This window comes from Euprymna scolopes, chromosome 32, assembly GCF_053919585.1.
Source record: "Euprymna scolopes isolate OS-2025 chromosome 32, ASM5391958v1, whole genome shotgun sequence".
Taxonomy (NCBI): Eukaryota; Metazoa; Mollusca; class Cephalopoda; order Sepiida; family Sepiolidae; genus Euprymna; species Euprymna scolopes.
In genome coordinates, this window is record NC_136513.1 from 61,787,547 (window position 1) to 61,805,488 (window position 17,942).

The following is a 17,942-nucleotide window of genomic DNA, read 5'->3' on the forward strand; positions in this document are numbered from 1 at the left end:
CTTTAGCCCAATTTTGTATATTTCTGTCCATGTCTGGCCAAAAGTATCTGGACTTTACTAACTTGGTTGTTGGTGTAGGTCCTGGATGTGAGATGTTATGAAATGTGTCAAAAATGTTCCTGCATAACGGTTCGGGTATGTACAGTCTGGGAGTGGGTGTTGATATGTCACACCAGATGGATGACCCTTGTAGTTCGTATGGCTTTAACTGACTTTCATATTTACGGAGTTCATCGTCAGTTTTTTGTACTTCGCAGATAGCTGGTAAATCACAAGAATCAATGGTCACTGCGCACGTTGGTCGAGATAGGCAGTCAGCAACAATGTTGTCTTCTCCTCTGATATACAAAACATCTACAACATATTCTGTGATAATTGACAGGTAATGTTGTTGTACATCAGATTTCACTGGTGTCTTTTTTTTAAATGCTAGGGACAGTGGTTTGTGATCGGAGAAGAGGGTCACATTCCTACCTTCTTGTAGTGAAGTAGAAAAAAAAGAAATTTAAAAAAATATATATAAGACACAGTTGTTCCTTCCAAAAGGTCGAGCTCTTCAACGTCCAAAAATAATTCACCGTCACAAAAAGAATTCGCCGTCACTTCTTGCAACCATCGTTTCACTCTCTGCGCTCTTCACGCCTGTTTAAAAAAAGTACCGTTTATATGCTGCCCATTTCTCCACTTATGCCAATTGACTATCAACCAGAGCCATCTAGTTTTCCATTTCTCCAAACAGCCAATTTGCAAAGGGGGACAACTCAAACCACACAGAGCCATGTAGTTTTCCATTTCTCCAAACAGCCAATTTGCAAAGGGAGACAACTCGAACCACACGCCCCCTTGATCTACACGATCATCACATGTCAACCCATCACGTAGTCGCTCGACCAACATGGCGGCCGTCTCTCTCGCTGCGATCACCGCGGAGCCTCTTCGTGAACATCGCTACTTGGCTCGGCGTCGCTGTCTTCCTCTGATGACACCACTACCGGCCGCACATCAAGGATGTGTCGAGGGATGCCGTCGATAGATACATTGTTCGGGGACTGAACACTTGTCACAATGCCCCTCCCCCAGCGTGTGGTACAGCAAGCATCAGGCGGTTTGATCCACACTTCCTCTCCCACTCGCACAGTCGCTCGCTTCTCACCTTCCTCCGCGGGTACTTGTGCAGTTCGGGGATGCTACCATTCGTACTTGAAGACTGGCCTCTGCGGCACTTACTCCACTTTTTGCCCTGACTTTGGAGCCATATTATACCAGAAGACAGCTTCTGGCGGCGAAATCTGGCCCCTTTCAGCTATAGTCTTAATGGTCCTGTGATGCCGCTCCACAATTCTGTTTTCGCCTGGCCTATATGCAACACTGAAATAGCGCCGCACTCCCCACTTATCCAGCACATTCTCCATGGCAGCTGAGCGAAAGGCAGTTCCATTGTCCATTAGCACTTCCGTCACTGGACCCCTCTCCAAAAAACACCTCTTCCAAGACCTTTGCAATTTCACCTGCATTTTCTGCCTTGATTTCCTTCCAAATGGGTACTCTTCCTGGTCCACAGTCGACCATTGACAGATACGGCCTCTGTCGATAGTGCGTTACGTCTATCGCCAACCTGCTCCAGTTCTCTGCCACCTGAACCTCACCAGCTTCGTGTCTACTCGGTGCAGGGTCGATTGATTGACACCGGCTGCATCTCTCAACCACTGTCCTAACGGCCTCCTTTGTGATTCTGGGGTCCACCTTCCTGGCCAAGAACAAGGTTCTATCCACTCCAAAATGGTGCATATCATGCAAATCCTTCAGAGTGTCTTCATTCAAACAACATATTGCAACTGCCGCCTCATTCGGCGCCTTTAGCCAGGTCTTCCGCACCCTCGTCATCACATCTGCTCTGTTCTTCGCTGAAGGAACGATAGTGACCCTAAGTTGAAGATCAAATTCCCTAATCAGCTCCCTTAACATCATCAATCGACGCTTTACTAGCATCTCGGCAGCACCTTTCGTCTTCACCCTCCTTTCTCCTGTAGCTTCGGACTGGATCCAAGAGAACACAGTGGCTGAGTCGGTCCTCACCTCAACATTCTGTAGCCTCTATTTCAAGGCTAAGTTGATGCCCTTCATAACCGCATCCAGTTCCGCCACATTTATGTGAGCCACGTCGTCCTTCTTCCGCAACCAAGCAGCATCTTCTGCAGTAACACCACCTATCTCCAAGGTGACCCTCACTGCTATACAGCTTGCATCATACCACACAACATCTTCTGCACTGTTGGGTACATGCCAAACACCTCTCACTGGATCCACCCTCTTCACCTCTTCAATAATCGCTCTCATAATGTCCACAGTCTCTTTATCAACTCCATCCTCCCACTTCACTCCACTAGCTCGCCTTTTGATATAGCTACATGCAGTCCGTAGCCATCCTGCAATAGGGTAATGGCCCATCAGTCTTCCGCATATTGAGAAGAGTTCTCGCCTGCTCAATTTTTCCGACACCTCCGGGATCTCATTTCTCCCCCGGAACACTAACCGTCCTATCCGGTCCTTTCTTAGTTGGAGCCCTAACACCGCTCCTCCCTCCAACGATTCTGTGCGTTTTGCAATTAGCCCAAAGCTGTTGAGGTGTTTTACTACGTCCTCCGCAGTTGTTACCGTCTCATCCACCAAAATATCATCAATGTAGGAACTGGTGGCTCTTCTGACTGCGTCCTCCTTGCTTAGTACCGTTTTGAGGATCGCTGCCATGATTTTTGGTGCAGAATTCAGGCCAAAACCCAACCTAATCAGGCAGTACATTCGGCCCTTGTATCTGACCAGCTGGTATTTCCAGAATTCCTGTGAAATGTGGATCTGTAGGTATGCAAATTTTAAATCCACAATCGTTGCAGCCTTCTGAATCTGCCTCCACTCTCGCATGGTCTCTCCGCACACGTCCATCACATCGCCTCCCGTGTGACACGCAATGTGTACGTTCAGCTCCCTGAAGTCCAGTACTGGCCAAACTTTTTGTTTTGTGGGCTGAACAACCGCCATTAACGGCAGCACACCTTCCACCTTCTCCGTCCATGGTCTTAAAATCCCCTCTGAGATCCATCGGTCCACCTCCTTCTGAAATTCAACTCTTGTGCCTCCTCGCAACGTATGCTCATAGCATTCCACTCTGTTGTTCAGTATGGGAGGTTCTCCTTTCCATGCCCACTTGACTGTCCATTTCTCACCATCAAAGTGTGCAGAGAAATCTTGGTCCTCTATCGTGCAACTTTTGTCTAACACAGCCATTCCTGTGACATCTTTTTCGAATTGCACACCTGCAGCACCTTGATGTCCTCCAAATCTCACGGAGTTCCTATATACCGTAACGCCCCCTAGTCGAGCAATTGCGTCCATCCCTAGCACCACATCGACACCCGTGACAATACTTGTGCCATTGCACTTCACCTCTCTGCCGTCAACTGCCGTAATGCTGCTGGTTCCATTGCATGTGTCAACCATGTCTTTGGTGACAATTGTTGACGTACAGCCCATGTCGACAAGGGCTGTTGCACTTCGTCCATTTAGGGTCACCTCTACTTGTGGTGGCATACCCTGAAGCGCCTTCATCGAATAAGTGGGGTAGCCACCGGTGCAGTGGCTTCCCCCTGTTCGTTTCCTTGTGGGGCAGAATCTGCTGATGTGGCCGACTTCCCCACAGCGGTAACACGTGACTTCTGGCTTTGGCTCCCTGCACTCCCTCGCCATATGGGGGCCTTGGCATTGGTAGCATCTGCCAGAGAACCTGGGTCTCTGCCACAGTCCTCTCTGCTTTTCGTCCTTCACAATTTCCTGCTGCAGTTTGCTTCATTGAGCGACAGCTGCGATTCCCTGCTCACTCTCTTTTTTCCTGGCCAGCACCCTAGCCTGTGTAATCAACTCCGCCACCTCCATAGTATTTACACCGGGCAGTTGCTGCAGAGCTATAGAAATATGGTCCAGGAAACCATTGATAAAGGCCATCTTAACCATCTGTCGACGGCCTCCTCCATTGCTAGTCCCGTCAACCTCCTGATATTGTTGGCGTAAACATCGACAGGCTCTCCGGTCCACATCATACGGCTTAGTTTGCCATATGCCACAAACAGTCCTTCGGTAAATGCTTCCTTCAACTTTTCCTCAATGGCGTCAACAGACAGTCGATCCTCCTCCCGCATCTCCAGATATAGGGCCAGAGCATCACCATCAAGATACAGCGGTATCAAACTGGCTACATCCGCGATGTCCCGCAACTTAGCGACAAGTTTAACCTTGGTCAGCCAGGTTATAACATCTCCCTCTCCAGAAAACGTCTTAAGTATTTCACTGCTGATCTTCTTTGCTTCCATAGTTCCCACCGAAATAGCTTGTAGTGAAGTAGAAAAAAAAGAAATTAAAAAATATATATATAAGACACAGCTGTTCCTTCCAAAAGGTCGAGCTCTTCAACGTTCAAAAATAATTCACCGTCACAAAAAGAATTCTCCGTCACTTCTTCCAACCGTCATTTCACTCTCTGCGCTCTTCACACCTGCTTAAAAAAAAGTACCGTTTGTATGCTGCCTATTTCTCCACTTATGCAAATTGACTATCAACCAGGGCCATCTAGTTTTCCATTTCTCCAAACAGCCAATTTGCAAAGGGGGACAACTCAAACCACACAGAGCCATGTAGTTTTCCATTTCTCCAAACAGCCAATTTTTAAAGAGGGACAACTCAAACCCCATTTGAGGTTTGAAATGCAACACAGCTTGGTATGCTGCTAACAGTTCTCTGTTAAAGGTGGAGTATTTCTTTTGGCTCTCCGATAGCTTTTGTGAGTAGAATCCAATAGGTATCGGTTCACCATTTACTATCTGATTCAGTGCTGCTCCTACCGCATAGTTGGAGCTATCTGTGACCAAGTGATATTGTGTGGCCTTCGGATCAGGATGTGTCAATGTGGATATTTCTGCTAGAATGGTTTTTATTTTCACAAATGCTTCTTTTTTGGGTGGGCCTAATTCCAGTGTTTTAGCTGCAGGATTGTGTTTAATGGCTTCTATCAAAGGCAGTAACACATCTGCAGCCTGTGGATTAGTTTTCTGTAGAAATTGACCATTTCCAGGAATTGCCTGAGCGATTTAGAGTCTGTTGGTTCTGGAAAATTTTTTATGTCTTCCACTTTCCGTGCCGTTGGTGTAAGTCCTTCAGCACTTACATTGTAGCCCAAAAATTCAATGTTATCTCTGAAAAATTGGCACTTGTCGACAGAGATTTTAAGGTTATTCTCTTCAAGAAGTGAGAGAACCTTTCCAAGGTCATTGTGGTGTTGTTCCTCAGACTCTGAAAACACCAGGATGTCATCGATGTATACGAAAACGCAGCCCACCTCCCTGAGTATGCTGCCCATAAATCTTTGGAAGGTTGAACTGCTATTTCGCAACCCAAAAGGCATAAATAAATATTCAAAAAGGCCAAATGGCAGATTTTTCAATATCAGCCTTCTGAATTGGAATTTCATGATATGCCTGTAAGAAATCAATCTTTGAGAATACTCTCTTTTTAAAAAGCTTGGCTCCGAGGCTGTTAAAGATTGGGTATCTGTCTGGTCTTGTCAGGTGGTTCAGGTATCTGAAGTCACCACACACTCTCCATTTTCCGAGGGTTGATTTCGGAACTAGGTGTATTGGTGAGGACTATGGGGATTCTGATGGTCTTATTATTCCAGCTTTTAAAAGCTCTGTGAATTCTTGTTTTGCCGCCTTATATTTCTCTTCGGACAGCTGTCGGACCTTGGCGTAAGTTGGAGCACTATCTCCAGTGTCTATGACATGGGTTACTCTTGTGTTAGATGCTGGAGGTTGCTCTGTGCATGGTGTGGTAAACTTGGGGAATTTTTGGAGGAGGGACTGCATCGTTCCTGGTAGACTGTCATGGTTGTTTACCGTTATATTTTGTATCTGGGCTGTGACCCGTCCCCCTTGTACATAGCAGCGTGTTGTCTCATCCACCAATTTACCATCACTACAATTCAAGATGAGACTGTAGTGCCGAAGAAAGTCTGCACCTAAAAGGGGGTTGACAGTGTCCGCGATCACAACTGTCCAAGGGTATGAACGGCGTAAACCTGGGATAATAATGTCCACTTGTATTTCCCCAAAGCATTTTATGGCATCTCCATTGGCCGATGACAAATGTACAGGTGTGGAATTGATTGTTATATCAGGTGCCAGACTGTGTGGTAGTATTGTTACAGAGGCACCTGTATCTATAATGAAGTTTACTATCTTTTGTCCAATTTTGGTGGCAACCTCAAATAGTTGCAAATTGTCAGTTGCTGTTCCAACTCGCATTATAAGTTTTCCGAAGTTTGGTTAGGTTGCCTGACGGGTGATGATGGTCTTAATGTAGGCATTATTTTGCAGTTGGATTTTTATGGCCATCTGCACCATTGTTTGCAGGTTCTCGATTTTTCCGCAAAGTACAAGTGTCGACGACAGACTTGGGGTTTCTGGTCCTCATAAAAGGGCCTTACATTATTGTGTGTTCTTGTGGCAATGCTGGTGGAAGCTAAATTTCTGTTGGCTCTGGGTGGTAGTGCGGTAACATTGTGCACATACTTTGATCTCAGAAAAGGAACTATTTCATCCGCCAATGTATCCAATTCATATACCGAGGCGTTTTTTACCGCTGCTATAACCGGGGTTATTTCGGTGGCCAGTGCCTGAATGAATTTATGGCGCACGAGTTCCTCTCCCATACCTACTTTACTAGCTGTCGCCATCAGTTCCTGTAAATATATGGACGGTTTTCCGGTCATGGCTGTAGCGCCAATAAATCTGTTGAACAACTCAGGCTTTGATTGTTCATGCATATTTATCACGGCCTCTCTCAGTTGTGTATAACTTTTAGAAACAATGATGGTGGTGGGTAGGTTTGAAATCAAGTCGGGGGGAAGATTTGAGAGGACATGATAGATTGTGATCTCGTTGGATATATTCCTCAGTTCGAATTGAGCCTCGCATATAGCGAACCATCCATCCACAGCAGCATGCATAAATCCCGGTATCTTTACAGAGACCGCTGACACAGTATCCTCCATTGCGAGATTTGTGGGTTCTGCGTTCAGTGGTTGATAGAAATGTTTAATATCTTAGTAGATTGCTGTTCGTCCTGTTAATGTAAATAAACGTTTTTTTTGTTGTTTTTTTTTAAACACAGCGATTGTCCAGGGGCCGCAACTCCTGCCATTCGGTTACCTCCCTTTTTATTAACGTATTGTTTACCAGGAGGGCGTTTTATTGCCCTGGCCTTTTTTTTTTTTTTTTTTTTTTTTTTGTTTAAGAAAAATGGTTTTGAAGTTAACAATGGCTTTTAATTAGGCAAATTATTTGAAGACACTGACATAGAAATTTTTATTTTTTTGTTTGTGGTTTGATAGTGGTCGCTATAATTAAAATGGTAGTCGTATTCTACTCCGAGAGCAGATTTTATTGCCGTGTTTTGTACTTTCTTTTCGTTTCTCCCTATTTTAATCACCTAAATTATTTTAGAAGAAAAAAAAAATAATAGCGGATGGGTGTTTGTAACTTTAGTTGAGAAGTTTGACTTTTTTTCTTTTTTTTTTTTCGTTATTATTATTATTGCTGTTTTCTAGAAGGTGCGACACATCGGGAGGTCACCATTTTATGGGCTATGGAGGTTTATCAGGTTTCACAAGTAAGTCGGATTCTACCTTTTTAGGCGACTACGTGTGAAAAGAAAGAAAAGGCTTGAAGTTTTGTTCCAAGTTCTGCAGAAGGGCAGGTCCTGTAGAATCAGCAGAAAAGAAAGTCCTGGTAAGGCATGACGCGCAGACACGTGGGCGCTTCCTCCCTTCATTTTCTTCGACTGTACACCCCCCCCCTGGTCTCAAGATCACACATGCGGCATTGCGGCCGCGGTCGTTTGATGCAGGCGCTCCTACGGAGGGGGATTAGCTGGGCTTCTTCATCTCCACCAGTGCCACCCGGGTCAGTGTCCACAGTCCTACCATCCGGCTGCACTTCATCTTCCTCCGAGCTACCTGGGTCAGTGTCCACAGTCTTACCATCCGGCTGCGCTCCATCTTCATCTTCATCCGAGCTCTCAGAAGTGGTGCTGGAGCTATAGCCATCCGTGCTGAGGTTCTCAGCCATAGGCCGGATCCACATTTCATCACTGGATGATTCATTACTTTCACTGTTCACCATTTGGTTTATATCAAGGGCGGGCCGGACATCCCTTACATGGCGTGGGACACCATCAACCAGCACAGCCTGCTCACCGATTATGCCGGTGATCCGTCCCTGTCTGAACCTGGTCGTGCATCGGTTATTGGGAGGCCTTACCCAGACGGTGTCCCCTGACTTGTACTGTCCTTGCGTCTTCTTCTGATTAGGCGGGCAGGCATCAATGCCCTTAACACGCACTCGATAGCGATGTATCGCATTAGCAGGTGCACTTTCAGCAGTCGCGTCATCCTTTGGCGTTGTATTGTACCTATATACCGCCTCCGCAATCGTGCATTGCTTCCTTGCTGCTATCTGTTTCACACTTCGGTGGCACCGCTCTGCTATACCGTTGCCACTCGGCACATACGCACACCTATGTCTAAGCCAGGTCCCCCACTCGTCCATGAAACGCCTGAATTCCCCGCTGCAAAAGGCTGTGTCGTTGTCCGTGAGAATCTCTTCGGGTGGCCCCCGTTCGTAAAATATAGACTCTAATTGGCGGATGACACTAGCTGAGTCCTGTCTTGTTAACAGTCGCCAGATCGCAAACGTCGTCGGTCCGCAATCGATTAGTGTGAGGAAGTGCTGACCACCATAGTGGGTTATGTCCATGCCCAGCCAGCTCCAAGTCCCGTCGACTTCCAGCCGACCTTTCTGCCATTTGGTGGGAGCCGGGTCGATTGACTGGCATATTTGGCATTCCTTGACCACTGATTCTACTTTGCTTTTGGACACTGACGGGTTGGTTAAGTGTGCGAAATAATATGTCCAGTGTCGTGGTGTACCCTCTTGATTTCATCCGTCTTCTCAATAGAGGCAGCACATAACGATTCTGGTTCGGCTTCTTTCTTCATTGCATCGAACCACCTCTGGCGCACACGGATGAGTTTATCTGCAAGATTGCGGGTGGAAGCGACAAGCACCGCGTTCACCGATAGGTTGTACTCTTCCACCAACTTCCTTATTGTCTCCAACCTTCGTCTGATTAGCATTTCGGTAGCCGCCTTGGTGCGCACTCTCGCTTTGCCTGTTAGTGTGTCAACTATCCAGTGGTACACGCACAGCGAATCTGTGTGTAAGCACAATTCTTTAACCTTCCACAGGAGTGCCATATTTACTCCCTTTATCGCCGCATCCAACTCCGCTAGGTTGATGTGAGCGGCATCATCCAGTGGTCGCAACCAGCAGGCGTCCTCAATCACAGACCCGTTCATCTCCAATAGTGCCCCGATCGCGAGGGAGCTCGCATCCACCCACACATTTAGTCTGTCTCCCTGGACGCACCAATCTCCTTTAGCGGGGTCCTCCTGCGTGACTCTTGTGATGGTTTCTTTTACCATGCGAAGCAACAGATTGTCCACCGTCTCGTCATCCCAGCCTTTGGTAACTGCACTCGCCCTCCTCTTCATGCTGGCTCTTGCGACCCGGGTCCATCCACATACTGGCAAGTGTCCTACCAGTTTTCCACACAGGGAAAATATGGCCCGCCTCGTGAGGATATGGGGCACTTCGGGGACTGCAGTTCCGCGCCCCCACCTCAAGGTCCCTCGCTCCTGTTGAACGCTCAACCCCAAAACACGAGCGCCATCCACCAAGCGTTCTGGATCCTTACAAATCAGTCCAAGTTCAGCAAGCTTCGCCCTCACACGTGATGATGGCACAACGTCTTCATTCACGTATCTGTCGTTAAGGTATGCTGATGTCCCCTCTTTTACGGTCTTATCCTGTGACAATACAGCATTGACGATCGTCTTCATGATTTGGGGCGCAACGTTCAGCCCAAAGCCCAGTCGCGTGAAGCAATACCTCCTACCGGAAAACACTACCGTCTGAAACGGCCACAGTGTCTCGCTAACCTGGACCTGCAAATATGCCCTTCTAAGGTCCAACAGGGACACATTAGAACCCAGCTGGCGCCATTCTCGCAGTTTGCTAGCACACATGTCGGCATCGCCTGTGAACGCATCAACATATGAGTTCAGTTCTCGGTAATCCATCACCGGCCTGATTTTGCTTTGTTCTGTTGAGCAACTGCCATTAATTGGATCAGACCCTTGGGGGGTCCAAGTTTTTTGTAGGGGTAGGGAATCAACCAGCCATCCTTGATCCATCTACGAAGTTCTTCTTCATACGCGGGCCTCATGTGGTCGGGCACATGGTATTCCATTATGCCATTTTGCAGTTTGGCCGGTTCTCGGTCTTCCGACCACTTCCATGAGGCAGTCCAGGCCCTCTTTTGCTCGTCAAATTCGACGCTGAAGTCTGGTTGGTCGATCTTTAGTGCAGCACACACTGGGGCTTTCTCCTGAAAATGTACCGCCCCCGTCGCCGTTATGTAGACGCCACCAAGAGCTCTGATGGCATCATATCCTAGGAGCAGGTCAAAACTCAGGGGTTTTTCTGGTACCACCAGCGCCTCTAGGTTAGCAGAGATTCCATTTTTCGTCCGAATGTTTACGCTGCCAACCCCGCAACATGTGCGCGTCTCTCCACTGATGGTAGTCACTCGGACGTTCTTCTTTCTCCAAGTGTGGCAGAGATCTGCACATATGATAGTGCGGGAGCACCCGGAGTCGAGGAGTGCTGAGCGCAGTGTTTCGTTGACATATACCGAAACGATCGGCAGCGTCTCATTTAATTTCTGCGTGGGGAAGAGGTTGACACTGACACCTTGTCTCCGGTTCCGTTTCCCGGACAGTCTTGAGCTATATGGCCGGCTTCCTTACACCGGTAACAGCGAACGGCCGTTGGTTGCTGCCAGCAGTTCCTTGCAATATGGCCCTGTCCATTGCATTTGTAGCATATGATTCTGCCACGTGGACCGGGTCCCTGATACGGTTTCTTATCATTCGGCATGGACCGGGCAGCAGCAATTACCGGTTCCCTCATCTCGGAATAATTCTTCATTACAGTCCTGGCCCGATCCACTAGGTCATTAAGGGGCAATGAATCCACACTTGAGCTAGCTCGTAATAGTCACTTTGCTTCTGTCGGGAGTCCTGCTAGGAATTTGCATGCTAAGGCCCGCTCGGGCAGTCCACCAAACAAGACCGTTAACTTGGTCAGTTCTGCCAAGTATACATCGACCGTTTCGCCCGGACGTAGGGTCCTTGCCTCAAGTTGCTCCCAAGCAGTGGCGGGGTCAATCGCAAACGCCTTGAACAGCGCCGCCTTAATTGTCTCGTAGTCCTGTTTGCCCTCATGGCTGAGCTGTTGATACACGGCAAAGGCGCTGCCGGACAAGCGCAGAGGGACAACACGTTCGAAGTTCTTTACGCCAGACAAAACACAATGTAACTCCAACTTTTCCACCCAGTCAAGTACCGGGGTTGATCCATCGAACTCCGGTATTAATTTGAGGTCAATTTTTTCCCCCATTTCGCCGGAATAGCTTAAAGCCGTTTCACAAGTAAGTCGGATTCTACCTTTTTAGGCGACTACGTGTGAAAAGAAAGAAAAGGCTTGAAGTTTTGTTCCAAGTTCTGCAGAAGGGCAGGTCCTGTAGAATCAGCAGAAAAGAAAGTCCTGTAAAGTCAGCAGACGAGCAAGTCCCAAAAAATCACACACACACTAAAGTACTCTTAAAGCTGCAGCAGTTCACCGATACAATCACACTGACGTCGATCCTAGAAAAGACCCCCCTATGTTCAAAACACACTCCCTTTATCCTTCCGGCGTTCGTCCTCGACCAATCAGCAGCCAAAGAACGGTCACGTGGGGCCCAGTGATGATCGCACAATCTACAAGATGAGGACGGCGCCATTTTGGAATTTCTTTCATGTTTCGGCCATGCACGTACGCACACCGTAGGAGCGTTCCAAGGTAAGGCATGACGCGCAGACACGTAGGCGCTTCCTCCCTTCATTTTCTTCGACTCTACAGTGTCTAACTCTCTGACTCCATAGAAATAAATTAAAAAAAAACATATTTTAAGGGTGAATAAAAAAGGCAACTTTATTTACTATTTGGGAGGTATATAGAGAAGGTTCGTTTTGTGGCAGAAGAGAATGTTCGTGAAATGTGTGTGAGAAAATCAACAGAAAGAATGTTCATTGGGTTATACTTATCGGTTTAGGTGGGAATAAAGTTGGTTTGAATTTACTTCGGTGTCTTCCTTTTCTGGTTTTCGTGAACGAAGCAGTGTTTAGTCATTCAAGGCGTTCGGGTCATAACAAGAATGTCGTTTTTGACTTTCATAACCTTTTCGGGGCTCCTCCGGCCGCGTGGAAAATCAACCGTCCTTTCTTTTCTTCTTCTTCAAAACTCCGGAAAAAAACGCGCCAAATACCAAACTTCCTTTTTCCACCGGAAGTCCCGCATCTTCCAGTCTGCAGTCAATTCTTATTAATCCCCACAAAGTACAAACAATAAACCAAAACTCAAATAACTAGAACCCGTTAATCCAATTTTCGATGTAGGGTGTTATATATAACTCGTACTACATTTTAATGAAAAAGAGTAGATAAATATTTCCCTCTTTTTGAAAAGATAGCAACACATTTAGGATGGCCTTATGGCAAGACTTTTACAATCCGGATTAAGTGGACGTGCTGCCGATATATATGCTGCCCTAGACATCAAAGAATCCACAGATTATGAAAAAATAAAAAATGCGATATTAAATGAATACGAGTTAATTCCAGAAGAATATAGACTTAAATTCAGAAATTTAAAAAAATTGGCAAATCATACTTTTGTTGAATTCGCCAGAGGAAAAGCAGACTTATTTAATAGATGGCTTAGAGCTAAAAAGATAAATGATGATTATGAAAAATTACATCATCGAATTTTATTAGAAGAATTTAAGTGATGTGTAGACAACGAAACATAAATGCATGTGGATGAAAAAGAAATAGAAAGCATAAGTGGAGCAGCATTAATCGCAGACACTCATAATGTAACATTAAGGAAAAGTTATGAAAAGACTAAAATGACTAGTAATCATTTAGATTTTAACACAAATAGAAAACCATTACTTACTTCTCACCCTCATAACTATTCTATTAAAAATTATGTCCATAATAGAATCCCAAAAGAATCAATAATCAAATGCTCACACTGTGGTAGTGTTGAAATTTTTAATAAAGAAATAATTTTTATTTATTTGTTTATTTACACACATTCAACATCTCGGCATTTGGGGAAAGGAACGCATTCCTTGACCGGCCTTTGCAGGTCACTTCCATCATCGTCATCATCATCATCATCGTTATAGTTCCCTTTCTAGCAGTCGGCTACACTCCTACCCTCTGGAGGGGGATGAGGAGGAGAAAAGAGCTTTTGCACGTTTTCATCAGTTCGAACCTAGCCGGACAAGAAGAAGGGCGCTAAATTCGGCTCCGTTAAAAAGGGATTTTTTACGTTAAATTCTTACGGGGCTTTTTTTTCTCCTCCTTTGGAGAAAGACGTTTGTTTAGAACTCCATTGTTAACGTTATTTTATTCACAGTTATTATAAGACAACAAGGTCTTACGACTGGAAAATTAGTACCAGTTATTATAAGGCAAACAAGAGTCTTGCAACTGGTAAATTATTATTCTCAAAGGATTAACAAAGAAAACCGCCGTGTGTTCTTTTCTTTAAAGAACAAAAATTAATTTCGCCGACGAGACGAGCAGAATATCGCCCCTAGAAAGAAAATCCCCTCTTTGTTCTAGGAACTTGAAAGATTATTCAGCCGAAGTTTCCTTCAGAAAGGAAATCTTCCATAATACAAGAATTTACCCCGTATTTGTACACATAAAGCCTACCAAAGCTGCTTTATGGTTTTCTGTTTCTCCCCTTTGAATTAAAAGGTACGTGAGCCTTCACAAAGGGAAAATATTTTACTTCTTTCTCCCATTTTAGGTCAAAGAAACTTTTTGTTTGTGATTCCTTTCGGAAAAGAAAAAAAAACATTTTGTCAAAGAAAGACTGAACATTTCGTTAAAAGGACTGAATTCAAAACAAGGACTGTTTTCCGTTTTTTATATGTTTTCTTTCAGCCTTTCTTACAAGTAAGAATTGTCGTCTTTCTTGTTTTTTTGTTTCGTTTTTTTTTTTTGTGTGTGTGTATTTTTAAATGTTTCTTAAGGGTTTTTTGGGGAAATAAAGGCAATTGATAACGTTTTGTTTTAATAAACTTGGATCATTTTAAACTTATTCGGGTCTGTATTTCTTTTGCTCATTTCTATTGGTTCCTCATTTCCGAGAAATTTGCTTTATATGCTTTTTCCCCCCTTTTTTTCTTTCAGTTTTGTTACCATGAAAAACAGATTTGGGTGACGAACTCAAAATTCCGTCAGTAGACAGAATCACCTGATACCAGAATGCAGGATAAAAAAAAAAGAGATGAAGCAAGTACATCCTGCACACCCCACGCATTCGCCAAACAAATAAAAATTCATCCTCTCCCTCACTCATCTCTCTCAAGTTCAGACACAAATCAAAATGTTTCTGAACCATTCCTAGATACATACCAACCATTCACATCCAATGGTTGAGTTTCCATAAGAGACCCTAATAAGATTGTAGCAGACACAAATAGACCCCTTTTCTTCTCGCGCATTCGCTTCCTCTGAGTGAGTGATGCGGCCTTAAACTGTCCAATCTGAGGACATGCACGTGAATACGAATTAACCCCTAGGGACCAGACAGCTTCCGGTCCCAGAAGAAAACTCTCGCTCTTACGCTACCAGCCTTCGGCGGTGCTAGACGTCTGTTCGCTTCCCTACTAAAGGTATTGACGACAGCCACTGGCTGTAACTATCTCGTAAGGCAGTGGAGACCCGACTCTACTTTCTTCCTTCCTTTCTTTCTAAGGTACGCTTTGCGAATAAACCTTTCCCTTGTTAAGTTGAAGAAGTTGTTTGTCATTTGTTCATAGAATTGTGTTATTTTATTTTATTAGGGAAATTCCCTAAAAATGGTGACTCCGTCGTGATAACACATTTCCAAACAGACACTTCTTTCGCGTTTTAACAGGGTTAGGCGTGCATTTTAAAAACCAGCACATGGTTTCCGACCACCCACATAAATAGACAACGGATTCGGGAGAGCACGTTTAAAACTTAAAAAAAAAAAAAGATGTTATTTCCCTCTCTTCCTTATTGGGTTTTTTCCGATATATATATATATATATATATATATATATATATATATATATATATATATATATATATATATATATACAAAAAAGCTGAAAATATTTTAACGGAAACGCATTTCATTTCAAATACATCCCACATTTTCACGGATAATGATAAAACGTTTCAACCGGATACGTTTCCTTGAAACAAAACAAAACAAAGAAAAAAGCACCTTTTTCTTTCACAACGGCTACACATAAAAAAAACGCCAACCTACAAAAAGAGTTGACACTTTCTTGGTGTTCGAAAAATTCTTATACCAAGCTTGAACTGATTCTAATGCTATCTTTTTTCTACTTTGAACATTTCTGCCGTTTTAACGCGCACTGCGCATAAGAAAAAACTCAACACAAAAAAAAAAAGAACTTTCACGAAGTTTTTCCACATTAGCACTCTTCGGCCAAAATGTAAGTACTTAAAGAGTTCATTTATCTTCAGGTTCACACACATTTACAATAAACAAAAAAAAAATTTAAAAACCCATATTGTCCACATTTTTTTTTCCCCCGGCTCTTCCTTATATAGTTTTTTTTAGCTTTATTTCATGGTAATTTTGTTTCTTTCTTCTCCTCCCCTGTTAGCCTGTTAAAATTTTTTTTTGTATTGTCTCTGTTTAAAGATTTTCTCCATATTTCTCCTTTCTTCTCCACGTGGTCCATATTCGGCGTCCTTTCAGATTTCGGATAGATTATATATATATTTTTAAAATATTTTGTATCTACTTTCGGTAGTGACGATGACAACGTTGCCTGCCTTTGCCGGTGACGTTCGGGTTTGGTTTGCTTAACTCGAGTCTTATTTTGCGGCGAACAACGTGTCAGAGCAAACTAAGCTGCACATTTTATTCAGTGCCTTCCCCACGTCATTGACTCCTGTGGTCAAGGACTTAATAACGGACACCCCGTTAAACTCCACTTATGATAGTATAAAACAGGAGGTGCTACTATGGACGTCCGTGTCGGCGGAAAAGCGTTTTCAAACGCTGGTCCATGACGAGCACTTAGGTGACCGCAGGCCAAAGGAACTACTCCGTAGAATGAGGGAACTGGCAGAGGACGTCCCTCCTGACAGTGCCTTAATTAAGCAGCTCTTTTTCTCAAGGCTGCCGGCGCAGGTAAAGGCCATACTTGCGCCAATGTTAGAAAAACACACCGTCGATGTAGTAGCAGCATCGACAGACAAGGTTATGGACTTTGTGAGGGGGCCTACCACCGCGGCGATTCCACAACAGCCTGCTGAGGTACCCGCGGGCACCGCAAATTTAAGACAGGATGCTACATCGGTGGCTATACTAACGGCCATCGAACGCTTCACTAGAGAGGTGAGCAAGCTCAATATGGGCAGGTCACACTCACCCAGACGCCGCTACAAAAGCCGCTCATCTTCCCCGCACCACCATCGCAGTGCAAACATGCCGGGACTATGTTTTTATCATAGTCGCTATGTCGCTGAAGCACAGAACTGTAAAATGCCCTGCACTTTTAACAACCAGGGAAACTAAATTGTGGAAAGACAAGCACGGCAAACTTTCCACAAAATGCAAATAACCGTGCCTATTTCGTCACTGACGTAAAATCTCAAGCACGTTGCTTGGTAGACACTGGCGCTTCTTGTAGCATATGACCACTTAGGCTACTTAAAGAAAGGCCACCAGTGTCATTGATAACACTGCAAGCGGTGAACCATTCACCTATCCCCACGTACGGTCAAATTTCACGTTCTCTGGACTTGAATTTACGGAGAGACTTTACGTGGGTTTTCACCATAGCAGATCTACCGTACCCTATACTAGGCGCGGATTTCTTGCATAATTTTAATTTAATGGTCGACATGCGCAGACGCTGGCTGATAGACGCTAGCACGGAACTTTCCGTTCCTGGCTCGTTATCTAATGCCCCATCTATCAGCCCGGTATTTTTCATTGCCGCTGCGAATGACCCATACCACGAGGTGCTACACGCCTACCCGGAGTTAACCAATTTAAATTTTGTGGTGAGCAAACCCATGCACACCACAAAACATCACATTGAGACCACAGGTGCTCCTGTGTTCTCACGCCCTCGTCGCCTTCCTGTGGATAAACTTAAAGCAGCGAAGGCAGAATTTAATCATATGCTACAGTTGGGAATTATACGCCCTCGTCCAGTCCTTGGGCTTCCCCTTTGCATATGGTCCCAAAACGAGATGGAGATTGGCGTCAAACTGGGGACTATAGACGACTCAATGCCATGATGGTACCTGATCGTTATCCAATCCTGCATATTCAGGACTTTGCTTCCTCTCTGCATGGTTGTAAGACCTTCTCTAAGCTAGATCTGGTTAAGGCTTACCATCAGATCCCGGTGAATCTGGCCGACATACCCAAAACTGTGGTTACGACTCCATTTGGAGCGTTTGAATTTCTTACTATGCCTTTCGGCCTACGTAATGCTGCCAGTACTTTTCAGCGTTTTATGGATGAAGTAGTGCGTGATTTAAATTTCGTTTATAACTATATAGACAACATTCTCGTGGCTAGTGCCTCACCTGAGGAACACGTCACTCACCTCCGCCTACTTTTTGAACAGTT

At 44.9% G+C, this 17,942-nt stretch overlaps 1 protein-coding gene across 1 annotated transcript; it reads right to left on the reverse strand.

The window, feature by feature from the left end:
• Nucleotides 1-5,690: 5,690 nt before the first annotated feature.
• Nucleotides 5,691-6,347, reverse strand: LOC145256148 (uncharacterized). The gene has a single exon (XM_080114733.1). The coding sequence runs from the start codon at nt 6,345-6,347 to the stop codon at nt 5,691-5,693; it is 657 nt and encodes a 218-aa protein (XP_079970859.1).
• Nucleotides 6,348-17,942: the final 11,595 nt, after the last annotated feature.